Source organism: Anas acuta, chromosome W (genome assembly GCF_963932015.1).
Source record: "Anas acuta chromosome W, bAnaAcu1.1, whole genome shotgun sequence".
Lineage (NCBI taxonomy): Eukaryota > Metazoa > Chordata > Aves > Anseriformes > Anatidae > Anas > Anas acuta.
Window position 1 is genome coordinate 3,698,653 of NC_089016.1, and position 26,371 is coordinate 3,725,023.

Below are 26,371 nucleotides of genomic sequence, written 5' to 3' on the forward strand. Positions count from 1 at the left end.
AATTAATAGATGACTTTTAGATGCTGGGCGCTGCAGCATGAGTAATGGAGGTCAGTAATTTCTTGTCAGCAGCAGCTTTTCTTGAATGAAAGGTTTTAAGACGTGGCTCATACTGTGGTGGGGAAGAAATCTTCCTGCATTAATCACGAACTTGTCTTTTTCACGAATGTATTCTGCTGGAGGTAAGTACACCCTGCCAGACTGTCTAAAGCAACCAGAAACAGCATTTGATTTCCAGAGAAGGTGGAAATCTGAATAGAAAAGGACACAGGTTTTCTGAGGGCCTTAATTTTAGTCCCTCTCCATGAGCACGTGTAAACCCTCAAAGTCTCTTGGAGCAGGACACTGGTGGAGGAAGGCAGTCCCAGCCCATTTCTCCCAGCTGCCATGCCAAGCAGTGCAGAGGCAACGGAGAAAGGCATGAATGAGGGATTAAGCATCTAATTCCTCCCAGTAAAACACCACTGGTTCATATGGCAGGTAGGGCACCGTAACCCCCTCCAGGTCCCCTCTTCCCACCCTGCTGCTGGGACCAACGTGGGGGGAACATGGTGCTGCTACCCCTGGTCTAGAGCCAGGCTGGAGGCACTTGGCCTTCCTCTTCTCTTCTTCCTCTGCACCTCAGGACTGAGCTGCTCGGGCTCCGTTTACTGCGTAGCAGCTCCCTGGAACAAGGCGTTTGAAAACATCTTCTGGCTAGACACATACCTTAGCATATTAGAAGGTATTTTTAGTACCTCTGGCAGAACGGATCAAACTCGGCTTTCAGCTCTACTAATAGAACCCTGTGGACTGTGCTGGCATCGCCTCGTATTCGTACCGAGGTAGCAGCTGAGCAAAGTTTACTAAATAGTTGTGTTTACTTCACATGAGACAAAAAAAAACAAGTAGAGAAAAACACCAGAGGGGTTCCTGACGTACAGCAGGCTGGGGTTTTTGTGCTAGGAGCGTGGCTTGGGCTGGTAGACGCTCCGTTTGCTGAAGAAACAGCAGCACACAGCAAGGGCAAAACACGCCGAACGTTGCCGCCCGAGTTTGTGATGACTTTGTTTTTGCACGGGGATAAATATAACCACGACCATTTCATACAGCAAAACACTCTGTGATGAGTGCATGAGTACAGTATAATGTGTGAGGAATGTTTTAACAATTCCAATTCGTGTCCATAAATTCGTGTCCATAAATTCGTGTCCATAAAGAACAATTCTGTTTGAATCCTGTCTGCCTGGGCCCTGCACTGGCAGTTTAATTCTTGAACCACAGATGCAGTGTGTCCCAGTCTCCCCCTCATTCCAGTCAATTTATCAAGTCTTCAGAAAACACTCCTTAAATTTATGAACCTGTTTGCTTTTGTTATTCCTGACTTCTAGTTCTAACAGTTACAGCCTTTTTTCCTGTCTTCTTCGAGATTAACTTAACACTGCTATAGATGTGTCTGTGAATGGCTGGGGAAGAATGTTTTAATTACTCGTGAAGCGTCAAATAAGAAAGCTGTTTGTGTTTGATGTCTGGGAGTTTCAGAACAACTGATAACAACTAGTGACTGTTATGGGATACTATGTGGATCTTTGGTATCTGGCCAGGGGGCCAAGAGATTAAGAGGAAGAAAAAAGAAGCTGAAGGACGGTTGGGAGACAAGACCTGTGGAGAGTGTACAGAGAGTGTTCCATAAACTTGGAATGGTGCCGAGTAAGTACAAAGGGTGAGAGGAAGACTACGAGCCTTCAGCATGAAAGACCCCTAGAGACCCCCAGAGGAGACTGATGCGCATGCTCCAGTAGGAGGGACTGGACCCCGGAAGCTAATTATAATAATCTATTTTTTTAGAAGTAGTAATGAATATGTATTAGTCTAGGTGCATAAAAATCAGCTGCTTGATGTAACTGGTGTGCGTCCAGGTGGAGCGGAGACTCCCGGTGCACCCAGCGCTGTTTGCTTACCTCTATTCCTTTATATTCTTTTAATAAATCCTATTTTTTTATTTAATCCTAATTTGAATCCTGAGCCATTTATAACAATTTGGGGGCTCGTCCGGGATGGTTATAGTTCCTGAATTCTGATTTAATCTAGGAGAGGCGCCCCACCATTTGGTGGCTCCTGTTTGAGTCAGATCGGGACTAATGCCATCCTGAACCTGAATAAAGGTAAGCAAAGAATTTGATTTTTTTTGAGCTCCCTTGTTGCCGGCTGTTTTTTGCCCGTAATTCTGCGCGCGAAGATCCGGACGAAGACGACAGAGTCGTTTGGATACCGTTCGGTTGGATTCCGGTGCCCAGAATCGAACCGGATGAAGACGACAGTCATTTGGATACCGTCTGGTTCGATCCCAGACGAAGACAGCAGAGACGCTGGTGGATACCGTCCGATTGGAGTCTGGACGAAGACGACTGATTTGTAAGATACCGTCTGGTTGGGTAAGGGTACGGTTGCCAGTTTTTGTGTGTGTGAGTGTAACTGAGACTTCTAAAGTCAGTGTGGAGGTCTTTTTGTTTTCTCACTGGTTCTAATCTCCTGTCGGGGGGGCTAGACTGGTGAGAAGAGGGATACGTGGGTGGGTGATAGGTCCTAAACCCCCTGCAAGACACTCTCACTGGGCAACCAAGGGCTGTGGGAATTGCCACTAGTAAAATTCCTGGATGGGTCAGATAAAATCGAAGACCAAGGACCAGAAAGGGAGCAAATTACCAGATATATGACCAAAAAGTCCATTATGAATAATTATTAGAAATTGGAACAATAGGGGCCCCAGAAAATTAAAGAGTAAATTAAAAATGATCCAGTATTATTTGATAGAATGACCAAAAGAACCCTTAAGACCCCCTGTATTTTGATCCATGGAGGACGGGGTCTGTCAGGCTTTGAACATTAATAGTAGAATACCCGTGGATCCAGAAAAGAGCAAGCTGAAATATTGGAATTAGAAATTAGAGAGCAATTGATTAAGAATGAATATGTGCTACATTTGTGCCTGTGCTGCACTTATACCACCAGATAACAGGAGCCTCTCGGGCCCCGAGAACCAGATCAAAAACAACCTCATGGTTCAGACTTTAACCAAGGGGTCTAAAATAAGGAGGACTGTTCATAAAGGGACAGGTTATGTATATGTATAGGAATGTTTATGTATATGTAACTTTTTACTAAAGCAATTTGTCACGTTAGGCCTGCACGACTTTGGGGGGACTACCCGCCCCGTGCTGCACGGAACTGACTAAACATACCTACTTTACAATCTTACTGATTGTGGAGTCAGCTTTCTGTGAGTCATTTTGGTGAGCCAGGCAGGAGACACTCTGCTCGGCTGCGGGATCGGCTGCAGCGCGGACGCCCCTAGGTGCACCCTGAGTGTTTTGCTCGGAGGGGACTCCACTCTCAGCTGCTCACCGCAGGAGCAGAGATCTCCTGAAACTGCAGACAAATGGTATGTTTTCGGCTGCTGGAGGGATACTAACTGGAGTGTTAATAATTGTGTGTGTTTTTATGTATGTATTTTGTGTTGAAAGTATTTGTGTAAATGTAAGGGTTTGAAACAAAGTGTTACAAGTCACTTCACGAAGAACACAGTCAGAGACAATACTTGTTTGGTTGGTTATCATTCTAAATTATATTCCTGTGGTATGAATGAGATGTGCTGGAGGCCTCCGTGTGCGATTGTGCTGTGTGAGTGAGACGCAGCGTTGCTGCAAAGCGAGTGCAGAGTTCCGATCCGTGGTTCTGTACTCTCTGCAAGGGGAGTGGGCAGAGACGAACAAAGTGCTTGACAGACTGAAAAGAAGTGCTGTTTTATCCAAGTTTTGAGTGGTGGTGCCTAATATATGGGCCCGGTGTATCTTGTGTATCTTGTGTACCCTATTTTTGCTCTTAAATGTTTTGACTGTGACAAGAAAAAGGCAGGAGCATGACATGACATGCTTCCTGCAACATATGAGGCCCGCACAGGCCGAGACCTGGACTTGCTGAGACCTGAACAGGCCGAGAGACCGGAGCGGCGCCGAGAGACTGGAGCGGCGCTGGGAGACCCGAGACACTACGGAGGCACTACCGCTGGACGGAGGGAGCCCTGAGAGATGCTGCAGAGCCACGGACGGCTCTGAGAGACACAGAATAGACCGGACAGAAGCTGCAAAACGCGGGGAAATTGAAGTAATTGCGGGACATCCGAGATCGAGTTGCTACGGGAGACCAGAGGCGTCAGTGGACACCGGTAGCTGACCCTCACCGTGAGGCCAGTCGGCACAGAGCAGAGGGGCGGACATCAGGACCCTGCAGCCTGTCTGACATAACCATGGAGGCAGCGGCAGCAGCGGCTGTGCTGCTTCACTCTAGCATTCTTTTTATGAAAGGTTTATCTTGCAATGTAAAAAAAAGACTATTAGTCCCCAGATCGGTGTTATAACTATTACTAATGATGACTTAGCTCTATTGCAGGGCAGGAGTGCAGAGACGCTGATTACGCTGCCGAATGACCACCGGCAAGCTCTTTCACAAACCTAAGGTTGCAGCTGGCACTGCCTGCAGCCATATAGCAGACGTTACACTCTCTTTCCTAACTAGTAATCATGTGTCTCATCCATTTGTGGTGAATGGTCAGTGGCAAAAAGAAAAGGAGGATGCCACTGACACTAACAACATGGGTAATAGGAGTAGTGTAAGTGACACAGGTGACGGTGCGGGGCGCTCTGCCTGCTGCTCGCCTTCGCCTGACTGTGCACTGCTGCCAACGGTGCTAGAGTAAAATGTGAAGACTGTCTGGATGGCACTGATGAAGCAAACTGTAACAATGTTATTCAGTGCTCTGGACCTGGCAAATTCAAGTGCAGAAGTGGAGAATGCATAGATATCAATAGTGTGTAACCAGCAGAGAGACTGCAAGGACTGGGCCCCTGAGCCCCTGAAGGAATGCAACAAAAATGAATGTGACTGTCCAGCTGGGAAACTGTGGAGTTAGTGATGAATGCCAAAACCCTGGTATCTGTAGTCAAATCTGTATCAACCTGAAAGGCTATCAGATGAATCCTGCTACAAGAACCTGGAAAGGGCCATACAGCAAAGCAAATTAGATAACTGTTATTTAACTTGTTAGAAGATAAAAAAGAAAGTGTTTCAACAAGCAGCCATGGGAGGGAAGAATCACTGAACCCTCGATGTGAGGGACTGTACCTTGTTTTACTGACTACTGAAACAGCTGTGAGAACTGCAGAAAGGGACCCATGCATCCAGAATAAAAGGACCAGTAACTACTGAAACTTGGAGGGTTGAGTCCGCTCCTGGGAAACTGAAACTCAAGCTAAGGAAGAACTAATATTCTGGCAACAAGGCTCTGCATGAATTAAGGATGCCAAATAAAGGGGACAAGCTTGAAGGGAGGAAAGGGAGAAGGCAAGACCAGGGCAGGACCCTTCACTGCGGTGTGTATGGTCTACCGAGGGAAGCAACCCCTATGGGTATTGACTGCCGAGTGAGAGGGCCTCGACTGGACTTCTCCCACGCTAAGGTCAGGTTGTCCTGAGAAAATAACATAAGAACCTTTTTTTTAACCTATATAAAATTGTGATTCGTTTTCCAGGAGCTGGATCACCCTGACAGGCCAAAAGGTAACACAAGCCTGAATCGACCCTGAAGGCATTTGCCTATTATGATCCAGCTACGTGAGCAGAAGACAGATCCTGGGGTCCTATATACAGTATATATACTTAATAGAATAATTAGGTTATTAGCTGTAATAGAAATAGTTATAAATGATGAGAACTGCTTTGTATCAAAATTGCCTAGCTTTGGATTATTTACTAGCACAAGAAAGAGAAGTCTGTGGAAAATTTAGCTTTAGTAATTGCTGTTTAAAGATTGATAAAAAGGGTGTTTCTTCCTAGTAGCTGATAGAATGTTATGTTCTGGTTTAGGATGAGAAGAATGTTAATAATATGCTGATTTTTTAATTGTTACAGAGCAGTGCTTACACCAAGCCAAGGACCAAGCCAAATTCAGCTTCTCACTGTCCTGTCAGCAGGCAGGCTGGGAGGAGGGCCAGACTGCTCGGGGTTAGGTTGGGCATCGGACAGCAGGTGGTGAGCAATTGCATTGTGCATCACTTGTTTCGTATACATTATTACTAGTAGTAATATTATCATCATTATTATTGTTATTATTATTATTATTTTCTTGTTTTTATCTCAACTCACAGGCTTCACTTTCCCATTTCTCTCTCCCATCCCAGAGAAGGAGGGGGGGAGGTGAGCGAGCAAACACAAACCTGGAAGGATATGGAATGGGATTTATTTTCATGACTGCCTGGTGGACCATGGGTTAAAAGAGTGTTATTTTTATTGTTATGTGGTGTAAAGATGTTATTGTTTATACCTTGTATGATACCTTGTCTTACATTATTAATACGCCGGGTGATAAATAGTACATTGGTAATAACTTCATTAAAAAAAAAGAAGGGAATATGTCAATTATGATGCTTGAGGATTGGACCCTCCAAGAACAAACTGATGAAATCCAATTATTAATAACAGAAGAGACACGAATTGGGGATATTAAAAAGAAGATAAGGGATTGTGAGGAATGTTTTAACAATTCCAATTCGTGTCCATAAATTCGTGTCCATAAATTCGTGTCCATAAATTCGTGTCCATAAAGAACAATTCTGTTTGAATCCTGTCTGCCTGGGCCCTGCACTGGCAGTTTAATTCTTGAACCACAGATGCAGTGTGTCCCAGTCTCCCCCTCATTCCAGTCAATTTATCAAGTCTTCAGAAAACACTCCTTAAATTTATGAACCTGTTTGCTTTTGTTATTCCTGACTTCTAGTTCTAACAGTTACAGCCTTTTTTCCTGTCTTCTTCGAGATTAACTTAACACTGCTATAGATGTGTCTGTGAATGGCTGGGGAAGAATGTTTTAATTACTCGTGAAGCGTCAAATAAGAAAGCTGTTTGTGTTTGATGTCTGGGAGTTTCAGAACAACTGATAACAACTAGTGACTGTTATGGGATACTATGTGGATCTTTGGTATCTGGCCAGGGGGCCAAGAGATTAAGAGGAAGAAAAAAGAAGCTGAAGGACGGTTGGGAGACAAGACCTGTGGAGAGTGTACAGAGAGTGTTCCATAAACTTGGAATGGTGCCGAGTAAGTACAAAGGGTGAGAGGAAGACTACGAGCCTTCAGCATGAAAGACTCCTAGAGACCCCCAGAGGAGACTGATGCGCATGCTCCAGTAGGAGGGACTGGACCCCGGAAGCTAATTATAATAATCTATTTTTTTAGAAGTAGTAATGAATATGTATTAGTCTAGGTGCATAAAAATCAGCTGCTTGATATAACTGGTGTGCGTCCAGGTGGAGCGGAGACTCCCGGTGCACCCAGCGCTGTTTGCTTACCTCTATTCCTTTATATTCTTTTAATAAATCCTATTTTTTTATTTAATCCTAATTTGAATCCTGAGCCATTTATAACAAGTGGCCTTACTGATTACAGGAGCTATAAACACGGGCTGGAAACCCTTGTTCCCCTCTGCAAGTCGGAAGCCATGGCAGCGGAGGGAGGTTTTACAGCTAAATCATTAAAAGCCGTGGCAGAGTGTTTTTTCTGGAGGGCTCCGAGCGTGAAGCTGGTGCTCTGCCACCCGACCAGCCATGCCAAGGCGGTGGGAAGCGTGCCACCACAATTACACACTCGGAAGAGGGGAAGGCTGAGCTAACTACCATATTCTTACCGTGTAGGCTGGTTAAAAAAAAAAAAAAAATGTAACATGTAATGATTCCTGCCTTATTGCAGTGTTTGGCTTTCAGATATAGCCCTGCATGGGAAGGCAGGTATGACGTTGGAGGGAGCCAAATGAGCATTTCCTGCTTGTAAGTCATGTAATGTCAGGAATCTGGCCTGCTGGAAACACCCTGCTCATCACACCCAGCAATGCCACCTCCCTCGGGCCTGGCGAGCACCGGTCCACAGCTCAGGTCCTTTGCGTGCTGATTTTCGGCGGCACGAACCCGAGCTCCGTGTGCCTCCCGCATGGGAAGCGGCTTAGCTCCCCCAGAAACTCAGGGACTTGCCAGAGGCCTTAGATAAGTAGGCAAGATTTGTTTTAGCCGCCCTCAGCATCCAAGGTATTTCCTACTGTAAGAATAAGGAAACATTGAGGACGCTTCAGCTGCCATATTTGTTTATCTTAGGTCAAACCGGGGAGATTTTCCAGAACCGCTGCTGCAGCTGTGCTTTGAGAGGCTGCCCTTCCAGCGAGTGCTCCTCTGCTGACACCATGATGACAAAAAAGCCTCGCTCAGATCTTCGCCGAGCTCCAGGGGCAAGGGCGCAGGCAGCTGCTGAGCAAAGCTGCGCGGATGCCTCCGGACACTCCCCGGGTATGCCTCATTCACCTTGACCTCGGCTGGGCCAGCACGGGGGAAGCCAGGAGGGAGAAGAAAATCACCGGCGCTTGCTCCCTCCAATTTCTGAGCAGGAAATTACCGCAGGCGGACGTGGAGATGGGTTTCACGTTGAGATTCCCCGAGCCTGCGAATCCTAAGTGCCCTAAGAGGGCAACCCCACAAAAGGTGGAGGCAGGTGCTCAGCTGCTGGGGGCTACGGCAATGACCCGGCGGCGTTTTCACACCTCCTGCCTGCTCCTTGCAGTGTCCTTCAACCCACCACCCGCGTTTGCTGGAAAGGCAAGGGGAAAAGGAGAAAACAACCTCACGGCACCGTAAAACGGGGAAATTCGGCCCAATTCATCCTAACAAGGGAAAAGCAGACCCTAGAGCTGACCGTTTTCACAGCAGATGGTTTCACAGCACGCATGAGGTCCTGGCTGGATGACGCCGAGCGGGCGAGCAGGGAAGGGCCCCACAGGCCAAAATGTTCCGACCCGGGCTCTGATCCTGGAATCTGATTCATACGAGTGCAGCCCGGTGCCTCCCAGCTGCTCTACTTAATGGTGCAGATCGGATTGCAGCCTCCCGGGTGCCTAAATTTAGCCCCCAAAATCCATATATCGATTAGTTTGACATCCTCAAGTGCCACGCACCCATTTCAGTAGGAATTACAAACGCTGGTTCGATCCAAAGGCTTGGTTTGAAGGCCTTGGCACGCTCCTCGATGCCCTCAGGGGCTCAGGCTGACAAGGGCAACACGAAACCCGGTGCCCCAACCCTGTGAGACACAGATCACCTCTGCGCCGCTGTGGGATGATTTGGTTTGAGCTGTAACAGCTCCTGGCACACCGTGCCAGCAGGGAGCTGGCCGCACGCTTGCTGTGTGCTGACTGCTCTCTCTGCTGGCCAACTGAAAAATTTTATTTCCACGAGACGGGCCTGCAGAAATGCATCAACCGAGAAAATGCGTGTCAGAAAAATAGAGCTTTTTTTTTTCCCCTAAAGTCCCAAACAGGCACGTAAAAGAGGTTGAATTGAATAAATGATATTCTTAACAAAAAGGAAGCAGCAGAGGAGAAAGAGGCAGGACAGACATGGGTCTTCTGTCCCATCCCAGCTCACTGCATCCATAGTTTGGTGGAAGTGAGAGGACCGACCCGTGGGACAGGGTGACCCCAGCGTGGATGTCAGGCTGTCAGGGCCTTGCCCTAATATTTTCAGTAGCAAACGTTGTAGTGTTGGGTTACTGGAGAATTTCCAGTGACCACCAGCACAGAGAAGCCAGGAGAGAGTGGGACTGTGAGGAACTTTTTTCTGTTTGTTCAATGCCTAATTCAGGGGTGACCGAGTCCAAAAAGCCACCACACGGGGACTCTCAGCACATAAATACTGTAATAGGAATGGACTACAGAAAGTCAGGACTTCTCTGTGGGAAAGGACAAGCTAAAGAGCGAGTAAAGAGAAAAAGGAACGTTTCTTCATGCTGATTTTTAACTTCTACATTCTGAATAATGGTTGTCTCTGTTCTCCTTAACAGCCTTGATCCTGAAATTAGACCAAACGTGGCAAACTCTCTTATCTGAGTCTCACTAAAGGGAGCGTGCCATGGATTTCAGCCACCAGGAACCAGCTCAGGATGGTAGCTCAGTAGTTTAATCAAGGAGCAAACTCATGTCTGGAGGGATGACAACCTGATGTTCTACAGCTCAATGGCTCTGCTGAGTGACGCCCAGGTGCTGGGTTTATGTGGCGAGGTTTTGGTAGTGGGGGGAGCTGCAAGGGTGGCCTCTGTTTACAACAGAGCAACATGTTTATGGTGGGATGTCAACCTCTGATCTGATTTATTAAAAAAAAAGAAGTTGACTCTTTTGTAATAAAAATAAAAGACTTTATTCAGTTCAGTGTACCCTGGGTACTGTATTTGCCCAAACGCTTATTCCATATAAAGAAATGTAAACCATTCATAAATACAATGTAAGAGCAGCAAAACAAATCAAACCACCTGCAACCTGCAGCAGAAAGAGCTTCTTTACTTCACTGTGCTTTCACGGAGCAGCTGAGATGAGTCTGTCTGCCAAACTGGCGCACAAAGTCCGATAAGGGCAGCACTGAGCCCCAGCCCACTTTGGGATTCATACTGATGAAATCATCCAAGTTCATCTTGGAGTCTAAAACAAGAGCAGAGAAGTGAAATGTCAGAGTTCCCAATTCAGCTTCTGTAGCACATACAGCTACCATGAAAATCCCAAGAAAAACCGTTTGAAAGTATAACTCAGAGCAGCTCACAGCACGCTTGCTGAGCAGCAGTCCAACAGCTCTGCAGACCATACAGAGCCACCAGAACCAAATTCCATAGAAATGGAATTTGCTCCAGCTGCAAAAAGCCTGTGTAATTAGGCTCACCATTACAGATAGTGTAAGCGAGGAAGGGAAGACAACGTTTGGGAATCCCATACCCAGCAGTCCCAGCCAACACGCAGCCCCTGCAGCCCTCTTGTTTGCACCATATCTACACCGCAGCACAGCTTTGGGATTTTCTGAGCCCCAGCTCTCAGCACCTGCAAGGTCTGGCCCCTAACTTGACCTTTTCCTTGTCAGCCCCTTTGGGTACTGAACATCAAAAACTCTCTCAACCACAGTCCCACTGCTGCCACAAGTGCCAGCACTAGGCCACTTTCTACTCGACTACGTGGGGATTTAAAATAGCACAAGCCCAGCAATTTTCTGTTGGAACTCCAGAACAACCAGCAGAGGATAACAGTTCCAGCATGCAGGTAGCCTGGTAAGCTTGTTTTCCAGTCCCCAGCTTGTCTTTTCCTCTCAGATGCTTTTATTTTACAATTAATGTGATTACTCATGTAGTTTAAGATCTGAAAGATAAACAAGTCCCTGCTTTATGTGCACTGAGCATAGCAGAAGAATAATTTAATTAAAATGTTCTGCGAATGGTGAAGAAGCCCAAGGGGGATTGTTCCAGCAGAGTCACAACCAAAGCAGCTGCTGTTAGCAACTTGGGAGCTGCTGTCACACTGTCTGTAGGAAGGGAAACAGTCTCTGACAGTCAGGAGGGTGGTGGCAGGGCATAACACAGTGCATCAGGAGTTTAATGAGAGCAAAACCTGTTGTAACAGGCAAGCAAGAAGAAGAAACAAGCTTCACCGTCCCGCGAAGAGCAGATGGTCTAAAGACCAGTCAGTAGGTGGCACTAAAGCAGTATGAGAGCCATGTAGTGCTCTCCCATCTCCTTTGGTTCAGGAGACAGAAGTCCCCCTTTGTCATCCTTGTTATTCACGTGTCACATCTAAAGGCTGTGCACTTATGTGAGACCTTACAGCTTTAGCCAACAGCTCCGCAAAAACAGACCACCACAAAAGCCTTTTTCTGAAGCAGATAAAAAGTGGCAAAAAATAATAATGAAAAATCTGCTGTTTATTTTTAAGATTTACAACACGCTCACAGTCCTCCTCTGATGCTGTAGGTGTTACACTAGTCTGCATTTGGGCACGCACAGAGCTAAGGCTTCCTCTTTGCCCAAACTCACTTTGTTTACAGTCCGTGAGACCCACCTGGTGCATTCCGAGATCCGTGCACGTTTTCATTTCTTTTTTGATCAAGTCTGACACTTTTGCCCTGAGCAGGGACAAAACAAAAACGCCATCTGATAGTGCACAGCCTAACAGCCACGATACCTGTGGCATCTGCCAACAGGAGTTTTTGGAGTAATTCCAACCTCCAAAGGGGGTGTTGCTGTAACAATATGTGGATGATCTTCTATTGTTAGGACAGGAGAAAACAGCTGTGAAGGAAGGCACTAACAAGCTATTTGAATTTCTGGGAAAACAGGGCTTGAAAGGATTGGAAAATAAATTAAAATTCATAGAAAAAGAGAAGTCAAATATTTAGGGCATCTAGTGGCTGAGGGGGAATGAAGAATAAATCCAGAGAGGATTCAGTGAGGAAACAGGGGAGGTGATCAGGCATCGGGTAATAGGGAATAAAAGGTTATGGTTTGTTTACTGAAATGCGCTCCTGATTGACAGGCCGCGTGCCATTGCACTCGCAAATAAAATAACTTCACAGAAGATCCTGTCTGAAGAAAATTATTTGAGGTGTTTCTCACAACAGTTTTATTTTCAAATGGGAATCAGGTTATAGCACGCATGAGCTGCTTAGATCTGTATCAGTCCTTCTTTCCTTCCGCTAGGATCCTGCCATTACCTTGTGGAGAAGGTACAGAAGGGAACTGCAGCCACCTGCCTGCCCTGTCTAGCAGCTGCCCCTTTACAGAAACACATCACACACGGCACCCACACAGTTCCTCAGCTGCCCTACCTGCATTCTTCAGAAATAAACCCCCAGAATTCATGGCTTCTAGGGATTTCAGTAGTAATAAAAAGAACAAAAAGCCTTTACACATCCATTCTGCCTGTGCGCTGCCAAACACCTGGGGAGAACTGAAAATCAAAGTGAGGCTTTTCAGCGTTAGGAGCTGGTGCTACCAGTTGTATCGAAGCAGTAAGACCTGAGTAACTGCAGGGTGCAAGCTGGATTTTACACAGGCTTGCAGCAAGGAGGGCTGATCTCATCGGGACTTAAACCATGCAGAATCAAACCTCATTCATTTGTAGGAGGAAGACTTAAAAGAAAACCCCAGGCTGGGCTAGCCAGCTCCAGAATGGCGAATCCACACCTCAAAACAGATCTTGTTTAGTTTTATTTAAAAAAGCAGGATGAGCACCCGCAGCAGAGGAACAGAGGCCAGAGCACTGCCAACACAAGACTTATTCCAACACAAGAATTATTCCTTTTGAGTTAGTATTAGGAAAAAAAAATGCTTCACTGGTTCCTGATAGTTTATTGGTTGAATTCCAACAGGAATTTCACAGTCCTTTAACACTTCCTGGTAAACTTCATAAAAAGGCATCACTGGTCCCAGTGCCTTATCCCAGCACCACAGTGGGTATTTACATTACCCTATTTGGCCTACATTTGACTTAAATGCTACAGAATTTCCTTGCCCAAAGTGCTCTATTTGGGCTCAGCAGCTGCTCTGCCCTGAAGAGGCAATATTTCAGTATCAAGAACAAAACCTCCCATCTTTTTAAGTTTACTAAAAGCTTTAAAACCCCACTGGATAAGAGAAGCAGGGTGTGTTGAGTGTAACTAACATCCTTTAAGACGCAGCAGCACCAGAGCGCTGATTTTCTTTAAATACCCTAAGTTCACAAGCTCATTTCTTTTTAACAGTACAATGCTCATATACATTAAAAAAAATATGTATTTATGCTATTTTTTTCAGTCTTCAAGCATTTGTTTAGCATCAAAGACAGACCAAATAGATGTAATATGAGTCCTTGTAACTGATAAGCTTTTGTAGTCATCTTCTCAAGAGCTTATGACTCTGGCTTCTCTAAATGACAGCAATATAACCTCAAGGAGTAATGTAATGCTCTGATCTCACAAATAAATTGGCACTAAAGCCATATACGTGATCAATTCCGCCAGCTGTTAAATTACAGTCACCTCTAACACCAGCAGCGAGCAATTTAATCTTCCACAAACACAAATTAGCATGGAAAAGAGAGTACTCTAAGTGGGGAGGAAGCAATTATCCATAAAGGCATTTGGCGTGGATGAACATCAATGTCCCAGGCTGTTTTACACTAACCAAAGGTCAGCCACCCGGCTTCCTATCAAGGTTGAAATCAGGTGCTTTATGCCTGATAAGACTGTGCATACATTGAAGCACACACCATTACGAGGTGCCTCAGGTGAGGAAAGGAAAAACAAAACCAAAGCCTGAGAAACTTGCACTGAGCGAAAGGCAGTGTGAACGAGATGTCCTAGACCTGACAGAGTCTCCTCCTGTTCTGACCCCAATCCCAGAGCTACCCAGCCAGCGATCCTCCACCTTGGGTGGGCGCAGGGTAAGCAGTCACTGTCCCCTGCAACACCTAGGTGACTGCCCAGACAAGAGCACATCACCACAGGTGCACTCAGAGCCTTCCAGGTGGCTGGCAACAGGACAAGAAGCAAAGCACTCGAGTGGGAACACAGGAAACTCTGGTTGCATACTGGAATTGTATTGAATTCATGCCTGGGATCAAATATTGGAACACTGTGCCCAGAGAGGTGGTGCAATGGCTGTCCCTGGAGTTGTTCCAGGCTAGACCAGACAGAGTCTTAAAGCCCCTCAGTCTAATTGCACCGGCTTTGAGCAGGGTCTGGACTGGATGACCTGGGGATGCTCCTCCCAGCCTGGCAAGGTACAGGCTAAGGAATGAAGTACGGCAGCAATCAAAGTCTCTGCATCTTTAGCTACCTACCAACATCCCAAGGATGACCTGGAGGCTGGCTGAGACAGGTGTTTCATAGCCTGGAATTTCTAAAAATGCTTCACAAGGCTGTACCTGTGCTCCCGCCCCCACTCATAACTCATTTATACCCAAGTGAAACGCCAAACTTTCTTAGAAAGCAACACAAAAACTGTGAATTAACTTGCCTGTAGCTTAAAACCACAATAAACTTGGCTCTAGACACAAGACATGTTCCTTTGACCCCACCTTCTCTAACAGAAATATATGGTAGCATTGTATTATTAAAAAAGCAGCAAAACCAAACGTGCACAGCATCAACAAACTCCACCAAAACAAAACTTCACCACACTTCTCTCCATCTGGGAAGAAAAGGAGAGAATAAGCACATGGCAAACATTAGCCAGCTTGGCAAACACGTGGTTCGAGTAAGCTGAAATGCCGTGTGATAAAAAAAAGTGGGGTAATCACCGTGTTAAAAATTCCCTTTCCAACCCTAGGCAGGTTGCTTGGCCTCTGTTTCAGCTCCCCACTGCAACATTTCATACCTCTTACTCTCTGCTCCGTTTCTGAAGACCAGCAGTTCGTGTTTGATAACAGCAGTGGCAGCTGCCAGGAAGCACGCTACACTTTACATGTTCGGAAAAGGCAAGCACTGCAGAGCCCCATTTTGTCCCCACACACTGTGCTGGCTGGATACGCTTCCAAAGCACATGTCCAAAAGCACATTTTTTTATTGCACCCACCTCTGACTGAATCATTCAACTCTGTTAAAAGGAAAAAGGAGTCCTGCCAGCTCACCTGCTGTTTCAATGCAGGGGTACGAGGGAGGAGGTTTCTGCCATTTCCCACCTGCATCTTTCATGTGAGATCTGTCCGAAGCAAACGTCTCCAGGTACAGATCTGCTCGTATCATCCGGATTTTCCTAAACAACAATGCACAATTGTATCAAGAGATATATGTACATAACGCTGCATTAGCCGCTCTGGAGAAGAGCCCTTTCTTCCTCCCAGGGAGCCTTAGCTTAGTTAAATACTCCACTCAGAAACACTGGGCTAAGCTGCTGGGCTGTTAAGAATAAACATCAGCAAGGAAAGGCTTTTGATGATTAAACAACAGCAATTAAAGAGCTTTAGAAAAATAATGCAGTGCATTTAGTTTCTTGGAGTATAACAGAAGACTTCTATCAGTATATATCCACAGAGACAACTTCAACTTGGACTTCATGAAATAAAATTCATGCTCTTCATCTTTTTTTTTTGTCCTCACCTGTGAAATTCAGGATGAAGGCTGTCATCCAGCCTGAAGGCCTCCGTGCTGTACACGTCAAAAGGACAGGGGAATGGCAGCACTGTGTCAAGATCATAAATGAAGTTCTGCTCCCCACCGGAAACATGAAGTAGGATAACGTGGTAGTCCTGGGAAGAACGGTAATTGTCAGGAGTTAAACAGTTGTTAACCAGAAACCGGCACAGGGAGTAGAAAAAAAGCCTCCTGGAAGCTGAGGCTACAGCTTCTCTTCTTTAGAGACTGCTTTCTGATGCTCGGGTATCACGCCTGTGATGTTCCAGCACCAGGAGAGAGGTTTCCTAATGCCTGCCTCAGCCCTCGTGCCTTTTGGTAAGCCTTGCTATTCTCCCCATTACTTGTAGCCTTCTTTGGTATCAGCCTGGGCAGCTAACCTGAAGAGTACGCTAGTCCTCATACCACATCTTTGATTCCTTAACATGTAGGAAACACGGGTATGGCAGGGGGCTGGAGAAACTCCAGTTACTATTTTCAGTGTTAGTTACTTACATTCATTGCAGTTTTCCAAAAAGTAAATTGAAGATACTTGTTGTTAACTCCTATTCCTTCTCAGATCATCCCGATAACACTTGGACCTCTTTTTAAGCCAAGCCTTTTGTACAATATAAACACACTGATAATTTTCCAGAAAATGATTCTGTAAGGACAGAATTTCAGAAATTCACAGATTTTTTTTTTAAAAAACAGAATTTCTGAAACAAATTGCCACGCAAAATTGATTTTTTTCCCTCCCATACAGTATAACCATAACTACACATCTTTAAAAGGAATTCTGTAGTGGCAACTACTGAACTACATTACATTAAATGACACGCCAAAAACTCTGGAAGAGCTTACATACAAGCTGGCACCTGAAGACATGTATTGCTCACGTTTTTCCATCCCATGTCAGACCTATATGGATATTTTCACCCGTCAGCTTGTTACAAGACATCTATTTAACATCCTACAAAGCTGGCGGGCCCCAACAAAACCAGACAGTAATTTTCACAGAACTGTTGTGCACTCTTACCGATGCTAACTAAGCTTTGTCACCTGGTGGTTTTATGGGCCATCTCACTGCTATTTCCCTGTGAACAATAAAAGGGTTGCATTTAGGCTGCTGTAGAAGAATAATAAATACTAATACAGAACTACAGGACGGCTGAGGTCGGAAGGGACCTCTGGCACATACAGAGTGCTTCCTGATGCTCAGGGGGGACATAAACCTAAATTCATTCCAGCAGAGGTATCTAACACTACCCACATCTGATCCTGCAGACCTCAGCTGCAGAGGCACGCACTTAAATACTGACAAAGAAAGAACAGAGGGCCTTACCCAGACAACAGGCTCATCTCCATGCCCTGACTTCTGTTTCCAGAGCGGGACCTGAAAGTTAAGCAATTTGGCATAAACCACTCCTGACTTACAGAGATTAGTTTCGGCTTGGGTAAGTTCTTTGCTAAACTCTGCATTTCATCAGCTTGTGTCAGTGCTGCTGTCAGAAAGCTTGCTCCAGTTTTTATCTTTCAGAAACATTAAACTGGACGCTATTCTGGACCATATAATGTAATATTCCCCCTAACTTGATGGATGACAGGGAAAAATCATCCCACAGCCCTTAGGGGCACCGTGATTCCTTCTTCCCACAATCCAAGCGTGTCAGGTAAGGACATTCATAGAAACATTCAGGTTGGAAGAGACCTTTAAGATCATCTAGCCCAACCTTTAACCTTTAATTAAGATTGATCTGTTGTTTTAGGGCAACTTCTTTTAAGCTTGGAAAGAATGCCATGAACCTTTTGTTCCCCTGAGGGTATCCTTATCCTTGGGGCTTCCAGAGGAGAGAGCAGGGCTCTCTTCTGGTGCAGCAGGTCGAGCTGTTTCCTTTTACTGTTTCTCAGGTTCTGGTGTTGCCTTGATGTCTTGAGCAAATACTGCGTGGGGTCTGGAGGCCAGAAACAAATGAAATTCTTCATGCTCCCAGGTGCTGCTGCCTGCGTGCCTCTCAGCTGCTGCAGGGGGGCCTGGGGCCAAGACTCACCTACCCCAGGCTGTACTTAAAAGGCCTGGGGTAGTTAAAGCGCCTCCCACCTCCCCCCGCCTGTGGTTTACCACCCCCACGGAGCGCACAACTCACCCACTCACCATCCTCCTCTCGTTGGAGATGAAAACCGCGTAGAACTCCTCCACAGGGCGCTCCCCCCGACTCCTGATGTAGTCGCACAGCTTCCACACGTTTTCCTCACTGCAAAACACAACCGTCGACGGCACCGTTTTCTTTTCAATCCCCTTTTCACCTTCACTTCCAGCAACCCAAACCGGGCCGGGAAGGTTTCCCTGCGGGGTTTTTAGCTCCGTTTTCAACTCCCCCCCTCAGCGTGCCGCCAGCCTCCAGTCAGGCGCCGGCCGCCATTTTCAGGCGCCTCCCTTACCAGTAGCAGCCGGTGTAGGCGCAGGCGGCTCGGGGAGGCACCGCCGGCCGGTACCGGTCCTCATCCAGCTCCGCCATGCTCCGGGGGCAGACTTCCCGTGCTGGGGAACGGGGCCGGGCTCCTGACGGAGCCGCCTGAGGGCGGGCGCGGAGCCCGTGAGGAGGCGGCGCCCGCCTGAGGGGGCGGCACGCGCCGCTTCCCGCCCGCCAAAAGGCTCAAACGGTGCTGCGCCTCCCGCCTGTAACCCTCCGCCGGCAAATATTTAAAAAATACTTCCAAAAAAAAAAAAAAAAAATTAAAAGAGCGGGCGAGGGCCGGCCCTCAGTGAGGGCCGGAAGAGGGAGCCGCGCCGAGGAGGGAAGAAAGGGGGGAGGAGGGGGATGGAGGGCTCCGTGTGAGGCGGAGGGATCCGCAGCGGGCCGCGGGGCCGCCTCAGTGGGCGCCGCGCCTCCGGGAGGCCCTGCGGCGCCGCCATGGTGGTGCTGAGGCGCAGCGCCGGCAGCCGCCGGCGGTCCCTGGCTGCCATGGACTCGAGCTCCGAGTTCCTCTCGCTGCAGCCCGGCGGCAGGAGGACGAGCAGGCAGAGAGCAGCCCCGGCCGTGAGTTCCCGCGGGGTTCCCTCCGAGCGAGCCCGGGCGGGGAGCTTTGGGGGGGGGTTCGTTCACCAGCCCCCCACCCCCTCAGGCGGCCCCGCGGGCAGGTGCACGCGGGGGGTGCTGAGGGGGCTCGGAGAGCAAGGCTAAAAATCAGAGTTAATTAGTGCTGAAGTAAAAAAACCGTTAGTTAGGGGGTGTAATGTGGTTACGACTTCCCTTAAGGGGTTGATGGTGTTAGGGAAAGCCCGAATTTGCTCTTAGGGACGATTCGTGTGTCTGGTATTTCATCCACACCATTTCCAGCTCCGTCTTGCTGCTCCCATCCCCGCTCAGCATCACCTGAAGGAATTGGCTGCTGTACACACAGCTAGCTAGAGCTCAAGCTCTGCTCTTCCCAAAGGCAGAGCAGAACCACCTCAAAGCACCTCCCAGCTCTCAGGGCGAGCCCCGCCTCCGAGCGATGCTTTCAGCTCTCCGTGCCGCCGAGCTCAGCGTTCTCGGCTCTTTGGGTTCAGGCTGGGGTTTTGTTTTGCTCTTTCTCTTCCCCCTTCTCATTTCAAGTCTACTGAACTAAGCAGGAAGCAGCCCTTGGGGTGTCGTCTCTTTGCAAGCAGGCGCTGGAGGCTGCTTCAGTATCTCCACTTTGCCGTTGCAGTGTGCATGAGAAGCGGTTGTCAAAGCCTGCAAGGACTTGAGCTGCCCGTGGCACGTGAGGGAAGGCTGTGCAAAGTCAGGCAGGGCAAACAGCTGGCCCGCTTTCCTTGTGGGAGCAGGAATGAGGAAGTTAAATGTAAAGTTTTCACTGAAGCGAAAGCAGAATCCTTCTCATGAAACAGGTTGTAAGGTGTGTTTGGTTTGGTTTCTTTCTTTGTGTTTTTTCACCTCTTTGCAGAACTTTCCCATGCTTCGAGGCACAGAGTCACTCCTGTTTCGTTTGTAGGACCGCCAGCCTTTGCTGGAGCACTCATATAGCAGAGACATGTAGAAGTGCCCTAGATGACAGAGATGGCGATCCTGCTCCTAGCTGCTTGTTCACATCCTAATGTCTCTTCCCTGACTTTCTGGTGCGCAAAGACTCGGCAATAGCAGCTTTTGCAGTTTTCCCGATACCAGCAAGCCATTTACCTTCAGTTATTCGGCGTATTTCATCCATCTAGATTAAGGAGCATGCAGCAGAAAGTCTCAGGTAAACCGGAGTCTGATGGCTTCGTCTTCTCCCAAGTTTCCAGTCCCAAGGAGTCCTGTGGCAGACCGTAAGCGGCGGCTGTCCCTCTGGAGGCTGTTTGTCTGCAGCTTTACAACCCCGCTGTGATTCCTCAGGCCGAACAAGGTCGTTTTGTTGTGACCTGTACTTGACACCCGTGTGCTCCAGAGTTCCCTTTTTGTTTGGGGAAAGTGGGAAGTGGCCCTTTTCTCTGCTGAGCCTTCCTGAGTCATCTGCGTAGGGACTTGACACCAGAGCTCCTAGCCTAAACACACTTATCTGTTTGGCTGGCACTGGAGCATCTGCTTGCTTCCTTAGAGACACCCAACAGCTAACTTCTTAGAAGCAATTGTTGATCACTTCCCATAGTAGGAGGAAAATAACTTTCAAACTACTACAAAATTCCTTCCTGCAGTTTCCTTGCTCTGGTTTAGCCACTTGCTTCTGCTGAATTTCACTTCTTGAGTGCGTTTTTTCAGCCTTGTATGACTGATACAAGCCAGTTCTGCCCTGCTGGCAGCCTGCTGCAGGTAACGTAGTGCTTCTCAGTGTCTGCTGTCTCACTGACTTGGGATGCTTTTGTAGGAGCCAGAGGATGGTCAGGGTTCCTGGTCCATTGTTCCTGGCTGTGCCCTTGTTTGAGACAAGGTGAAGATAAAAGAAGAGCTGATAAAGAATAACACGAGTACACGGCACTGTGCTTGTTGCAGAGAAGTCATCAAATAAATGCATAACTATGTGTACAGAGGTCTCCTGAGTTATTCCACTCTTTCCTTTCTTAAGCCTCCCGGAGGAAAAACATTAAACATCACTGTGGCAGACCAGGCTGGTCTCATCAAGCTTTAGGTCTTGTTTCATCTCTGCTGGGTCTGGGGAATAAAAAACGTCTTCAAGAGTTGTTTCAGATGCCTGGATTCAAACTTGTGCTAGGGCAAGCATCTCGTGAGGCCCCTTTCTCTCAGCACGGAGAACAGGAGGAAGAAAAGCATTCTCCCACGTGCCCTTACCAGTGCCCTCTAACTTCTTCATGCCTTTGCTGTTACCTTGAGCAAACACTAACTAAGATCTTAGTCAAGTTAGTGCCGGGAAGCAGAAGAATCTTGTCTATTTTCTGACTTTGGAGTGAAATTTCATTTGATGTATTCTTGCTGGAACTTCATTTTGTAAACAGAACGACCCCCCACTCAAGGATATCACAGCTTCCCTCCCGTACTAAAAATGATAGTACTCACCCTTGTAGGAGCAGCAATGTGAAGAAGGTCAAGGGCAGTAAGAAGGGTTCAAAGCTTTGATATAACAAGCATTACACTTTTTTTTGACAGAGCTCCTAATAAGCATCTTTAGCAAGGTCTGGAGATGGGAGAAAAACTCGAACTAGATTTTAATTCTAGGATGTATAATGTCAAGCTTGACTGTTCCTCTGAACAGTCAGTTGAATTTAATTTTTTTTAATTTAATTAGTTTAGTTTTTTTAATTTAAATTCAATTGAATTTAAAGTTTTGAATTTAAATTCCAATTGAATTTAAAGTTTTTTGTTGTTGTTGTTTTTCACGAAACACTAAGTTTATGTGAAAGGTTTTGCTGCAATATCTTTTTGCCAAGGATATTAAGCTTAAGTTATCCACAAGAAAATGGTGGGGAGAGGGAAGCTTTAGTTTTGAAAGCTTTTTTTTTTTTTTTTTTTTTTTTTTCCTCCAGGTTTTTCTTGAGCACAGCAGCGTTTCAGTGTCTGCCTGCCATTAGTTGCCCCACTACCAAGTCAGGAGGGTTAATTAAACTTGCGTGAGGAAGAATTTCTTTATCTGAATCTACGTGGTTCACATAAATATATTCTTATTTCCTTCTTTCCCTAGGATTATTCTTCTACCAGTAGTGAATGTTTCAACGGACACCGTTTAAGATCAATGAGAAAAAGCATCCTGCGGTGTTCGGTCTCCAGCTTTGAAGAAAGTATGGCGATACTGAGGGGAACTGTCAACAGAAGACGCTTTTCAAGGTATTGTATTTCTATATGTTCGGTCTCTGTTCGATTTGTAGATTGAAAAGCAAGAGAGAAAGCATGTGCAGTGAGTTGTGGCCTGATAAACCTCCGGCTAAAATCAGCAAAGGCCTATGAGCATGCTGATGGCGTACCAGCACCTTAAAGCTAGAATCCCTCTTCTCAGTGAAAGTCTTTTCTACAAAAACATATGTTTTTTTCCCCAACCCCTTTGAGGTGTTGTTGTGGTTTAACGCGGCCGGCAGCTAAACACCACACAGCCCTTCTCCAACCCTCCCACCTCCCTCTCTGGGATGGGGGAGAGAAACGGGAAAGTGAAGCCTGCGAGTTGAGATAAAGACAGTTTATTAAGACAGGAAAATAATAATGTGTCCTGGTTTCAGTTAGAACAGAATTAATTTTCTTCCTAGTAGCTGGTGGAGTGCTGTGTTTTGGCTTAGGATGAGAAGAGTGCTGATAACACCCCGATGCTTTAATTGTTGCAGAGCAGTGCTTATACTAAGCCAAGGACATCTCAGCCTTTTGCTCTGTCCTGCCAACGGGCAGGCTGGGGGTGCAGTAAGAGCTGGGAGGGGACAGACCCAGGACAGGTGACCCAAACTAGCCAAAGGGGTATTCCATCCCATCTGACGTCATGCTAAACAATATATAGGGGTGGCTAGCCTGGGGGGAGAGGGCTGGACTGCTCGGGGTTAGGCTGGGCATCGGTCAGCGGGTGGTGAGCAATTGCATTGTGCATCACTTGTTTGTACATATTATTAGTAGTAGTACTATTATCACCATTGTATTATTATTATTATTGTTATTATTTTATTATTATTGTTATTATTATTTTCCTGTCTTATTAAACTGTCTTTATCTCAACTCACGGGCTTCACTTTCCATTTCTCTCCCCCGTCCCAGAGAGGGAGGGGGGAGGGTGAGCGAACGGCTGCGTGGTGTTTAGCTGCCGGCCGGGCTAAACCACGACATAATGATGATGATGATGATAATAGTACTGCTAATAGTAATGTGTACAAAACAAGTGATGTACAATGCAGTTGCTCGCAACCCGCTGACCAGTGCCCAGCGTAACCCCTAGCAGCCCGGCTGCCCCGCCCTATCCATGGTGCAGCGTGTTGCCATAAGGCAGAGCTACAGGCTGGGAGATGAGTGGTTGGAGAGCTGCCAGGCAGAGAAGGACCTGGGAGTGATGGTGGACAGTCAGCTGAATATGAGCCAGCAGTGTGCTCAGGTGGCCAAGAAGGCCAACGGCATCCTGGCTTGTATCAGAAACAGTGTGACCAGCAGGGCTAGGGAGGTGATCGTCCCCCTGTAGTCAGCTCTGGTGAGGCCGCACCTCGAGTACTGTGTTCAGTTTTGGGTCCCTCGCTACAAGAAGGACATCGAGGTGCTTGAGCGGGTCCAGAGAAGGGTGACGAAGCTGGTGAGGGGCCTGGAGAACAAGTCCTACGAGGAGCAGCTGAGGGAGCTGGGCTTGTTCAGCCTGGAGAAGAGGAGGCTCAGGGGTGACCTTATTGCTCTCTACAGATACCTTAAAGGGGGCTGTAGAGAGGTGGGGGTTGGCCTGTTCTCCCACGTGCCTGGTGACAGGACGAGGGGGAATGGGCTAAAGTTGCGCCAGGGGAGTTTTAGGTTGGATCTTAGGAAGAACTTCTTTACTGAAAGGGTTGTTAGACACTGGAACAGGCTGCCCAGGGAAGTGGTGGAGTCACCATCCCTGGAAGTCTTCAAAAGACGTTTAGATGTAGAGCTTAGGGATATGGTTTAGTGGGGACTGTTAGCGTTAGGTCAGAGGTTGGACTCGATGATCTTGAGGTCTCTTCCAACCTAGAAATTGTGTGTGTGATTTCTGTGTGCATAGAATTCTTTGGCCAGTTGGGGTCGGCCATCCTGAATCTGTCCCCTCGCAGCTGTTGCTGTGTGCCAATTCTGATCGCTAGTAGGACAGTGAGACACCGAAAGGTCCTTGGCTTGTTGTAAGTACTGCTCTGCAGCAATTGAAACATCGGGGTGGTATCAGCACTCTTCTAAACATCCTTTTACACATCCTAAGCCAAAACATAGCAACCTACCCGCTACTAGGAGAACTAACTGTCCTAACTGAAACCAGGACATGTATCTTTTCCACTTGGGTGCTATTGCTCATAATTTTGAGAATTCAACATGAGCAAGCTAGGAAATGTGGGTACATGGGAACCGCATGTATCTGGTACACAACAGACTTGGGATCTGGATCCTCCGTGAGGCCTACAGGCTTCTCTTTGTATACCATGGAGCACTGGCTTGTAAACGTGGTGAAATTTCCCATCCTTGATGGGTCTAATACAAAAAGTCTCTTCTCCCTTCTCTCCCCTGTCCTCTTTCTTAATGTAGGCAGTCGAGAAAGCCGAAATTGGAACAAAAAAAAGAATACAACACAGGTAAGTGGCTGTAACTCCCCGGGATACCGATTTATGCTGGTTACTGAAGAGGATGGCACTTGGTCACTCCATCGCTTTCATTTGGCCCCAAAGCCTTCTGTAGTCAGCTGAATTCACTCATCAGTGACTTTTCTGTGAAGAGAGGTAGGTGCAAATAGGAGATTTTATGAATTCCTTGGGGAGGGAGCAGTGTGAATTGCAGCTTCGTAGGCACAAAGCAAACTGTTCTAATTGTGCAAAGTAAATTGATACTTGGTAAGTTTAAACTTAGTTTTATAGTTGGCAACCACAAAACTAAACCTTAGCTGTGATCCTACCACCACAGTGGTGTAGCTCTTCCCTTCCCCTTGTCCTCTTGGCTCTTTTAATGACAGTGCAAGCAACAAACCTGTGCCAAAGGGTGCTGTACGGTGAACAATGGGCAGGCTTTTTTCAAAAAAGCACGAGTTTGAGTTATCTGGTGTTTGGGTGTTTCTCTTGAAACGATTCTTACTTCCTTGAGCTGTCAGATCATAATGCAGGAAATGAAAGTGCTGCATGCATAAACAGAGTAATAAAACATACACCTCTTAGGAAGAGGCTTGCAATGTAATAGTGTTTTTTTTTGAGCACTGTTAGATACAGTTTGACATGAATGGAGTGAAAACACCTTAGAGAAAGGTGTAGATTGTTCTCACTTTTCCAAGACAGAAATAACTGGAGTAAATTTCCCTCCTGCATGGAACAAAAGTTGCACGTTTGTTTTTGTCTGGCTAGCTTTCAGTCTCTTTAAAAATTTCTCTACAGGTCACAGTTTTAAGTAGACAGTTTAAACGTGCAGAGTGATAAATAAGTGGAATGCAGTGGTTGTGTCAACAACTTCTGATCTGAAATTTAAAGAAAAATCAATCCACTTCAGGGTGCCTTTTTTGTTTGTCTGTTTACATTTTACAAGAGCAATGGTGAAATAAGGAGAATCCCATCTTGACTGTTTCAAAATACTTTTTCTGCGTTTCAGTCACCAGAACATTGAGGAGTAGAGCTGGTGCAAAAACTATGATACGAGTCCAAGGAGAAAACAGGGACTTGGAGCTGCGCCGCAGCTGTAGAGTCTGACGCAGTCGGTACTCTACTACTAACTCGTCCATTCTATTTGACAAACTTATAACAAAGTAAGTCATTTTTTCTTGCAGACCTCTTAAAATGATCTTTCTTAGCAAGCCTTTGCACTATGGCATGATGTTGGCCTTGACTTGCTCTTTTTTTTGACAGGAAAGAGGTATGGCTGCTCCTGGCATTGAGAGTTCAATTCGTTGAGTTTTCCCCATTTGGCAGTTTTCTTAGCATCAGAAGTGCCGTCATTTTTAATGAACTTTTTGTTCCATACTCACAAAAGTGAATGTAATGCTTGGTTAAGAAACTGAGGACGGTTTGATACAGTCAAGGCAAAGTAGTCCTAGCGATTCTGCATTTCTGTCCATGGTTGATTTCTGTTTCTGAAGCCAAAATTGTTTTCTGCTTCAGAATTTGCTTTCCTTTCATTTCATCATTTTCTACAACACAAAACTTAGATTCCCATGTAGAGAAGAACAAACAGCCTTTCCTTGGTTAACAAAAAATGGCTTAATGCTACTGTGCAGAGCAACTTAAGTAGGATTAAAAGTTGACATAATTTTTTTATAACATCTTACTAGGATGTCAGAATTCTTATTTTCCTCCTGCATTTAAATATATATATATATTTTCAATGTGCTCAGT

General features: G+C 46.5%; 2 protein-coding genes and 1 long non-coding RNA gene across 30 annotated transcripts in view; 2 read left to right on the forward strand and 1 right to left on the reverse strand.

The window, feature by feature from the left end:
• Nucleotides 1-18,569, reverse strand: part of LOC137847130 (protein N-terminal glutamine amidohydrolase-like) — a 31,420-nt gene extending 12,851 nt beyond the window's left edge. The window contains exons 1-6 of one of the 6 annotated variants that reach the window (XM_068665430.1): nucleotides 18,412-18,568; nucleotides 18,125-18,224; nucleotides 17,315-17,365; nucleotides 15,958-16,106; nucleotides 15,489-15,613; nucleotides 10,240-10,541 (exon numbers count right to left, since the gene is read on the reverse strand). In XM_068665430.1, the coding sequence (XP_068521531.1) occupies nucleotides 10,408-10,541; nucleotides 15,489-15,613; nucleotides 15,958-16,106; nucleotides 17,315-17,365; nucleotides 18,125-18,224; nucleotides 18,412-18,488 (636 nt within the window). In that variant the 5' untranslated portion in view covers nucleotides 18,489-18,568 and the 3' untranslated portion in view covers nucleotides 10,240-10,407. Of the gene's footprint in view, nucleotides 1-10,239; nucleotides 10,542-11,201; nucleotides 12,004-15,488; nucleotides 15,614-15,956; nucleotides 16,634-17,008; nucleotides 17,366-18,124; nucleotides 18,225-18,411 lie in introns of those variants that run through there. The other 5 variants (XM_068665435.1, XM_068665434.1, XM_068665431.1 and 2 more) reach the window with 5 other exon arrangements.
• Nucleotides 1,134-6,624, forward strand: LOC137847144 (uncharacterized). The gene is made up of 2 exons (XR_011090809.1): nucleotides 1,134-3,421; nucleotides 5,946-6,624. It is a non-coding gene; the product is annotated as an uncharacterized lncRNA (long non-coding RNA).
• Nucleotides 18,570-18,770: 201 nt separating the features above from the next.
• Nucleotides 18,771-26,371, forward strand: part of LOC137847090 (ATPase family AAA domain-containing protein 2-like) — a 38,496-nt gene continuing 30,895 nt past the window's right edge. For 17 of the 23 annotated variants that reach the window (XR_011090797.1, XR_011090796.1, XM_068665354.1 and 14 more), the window contains exons 1-3: nucleotides 22,066-22,208; nucleotides 24,588-24,778; nucleotides 25,632-25,785. The gene's annotated coding sequence lies outside the window, so the exon portion shown is untranslated. Of the gene's footprint in view, nucleotides 19,011-19,089; nucleotides 20,194-22,065; nucleotides 22,209-24,587; nucleotides 24,779-25,631; nucleotides 25,786-26,371 lie in introns of those variants that run through there. The other 6 variants (XM_068665348.1, XM_068665350.1, XM_068665342.1 and 3 more) reach the window with 5 other exon arrangements.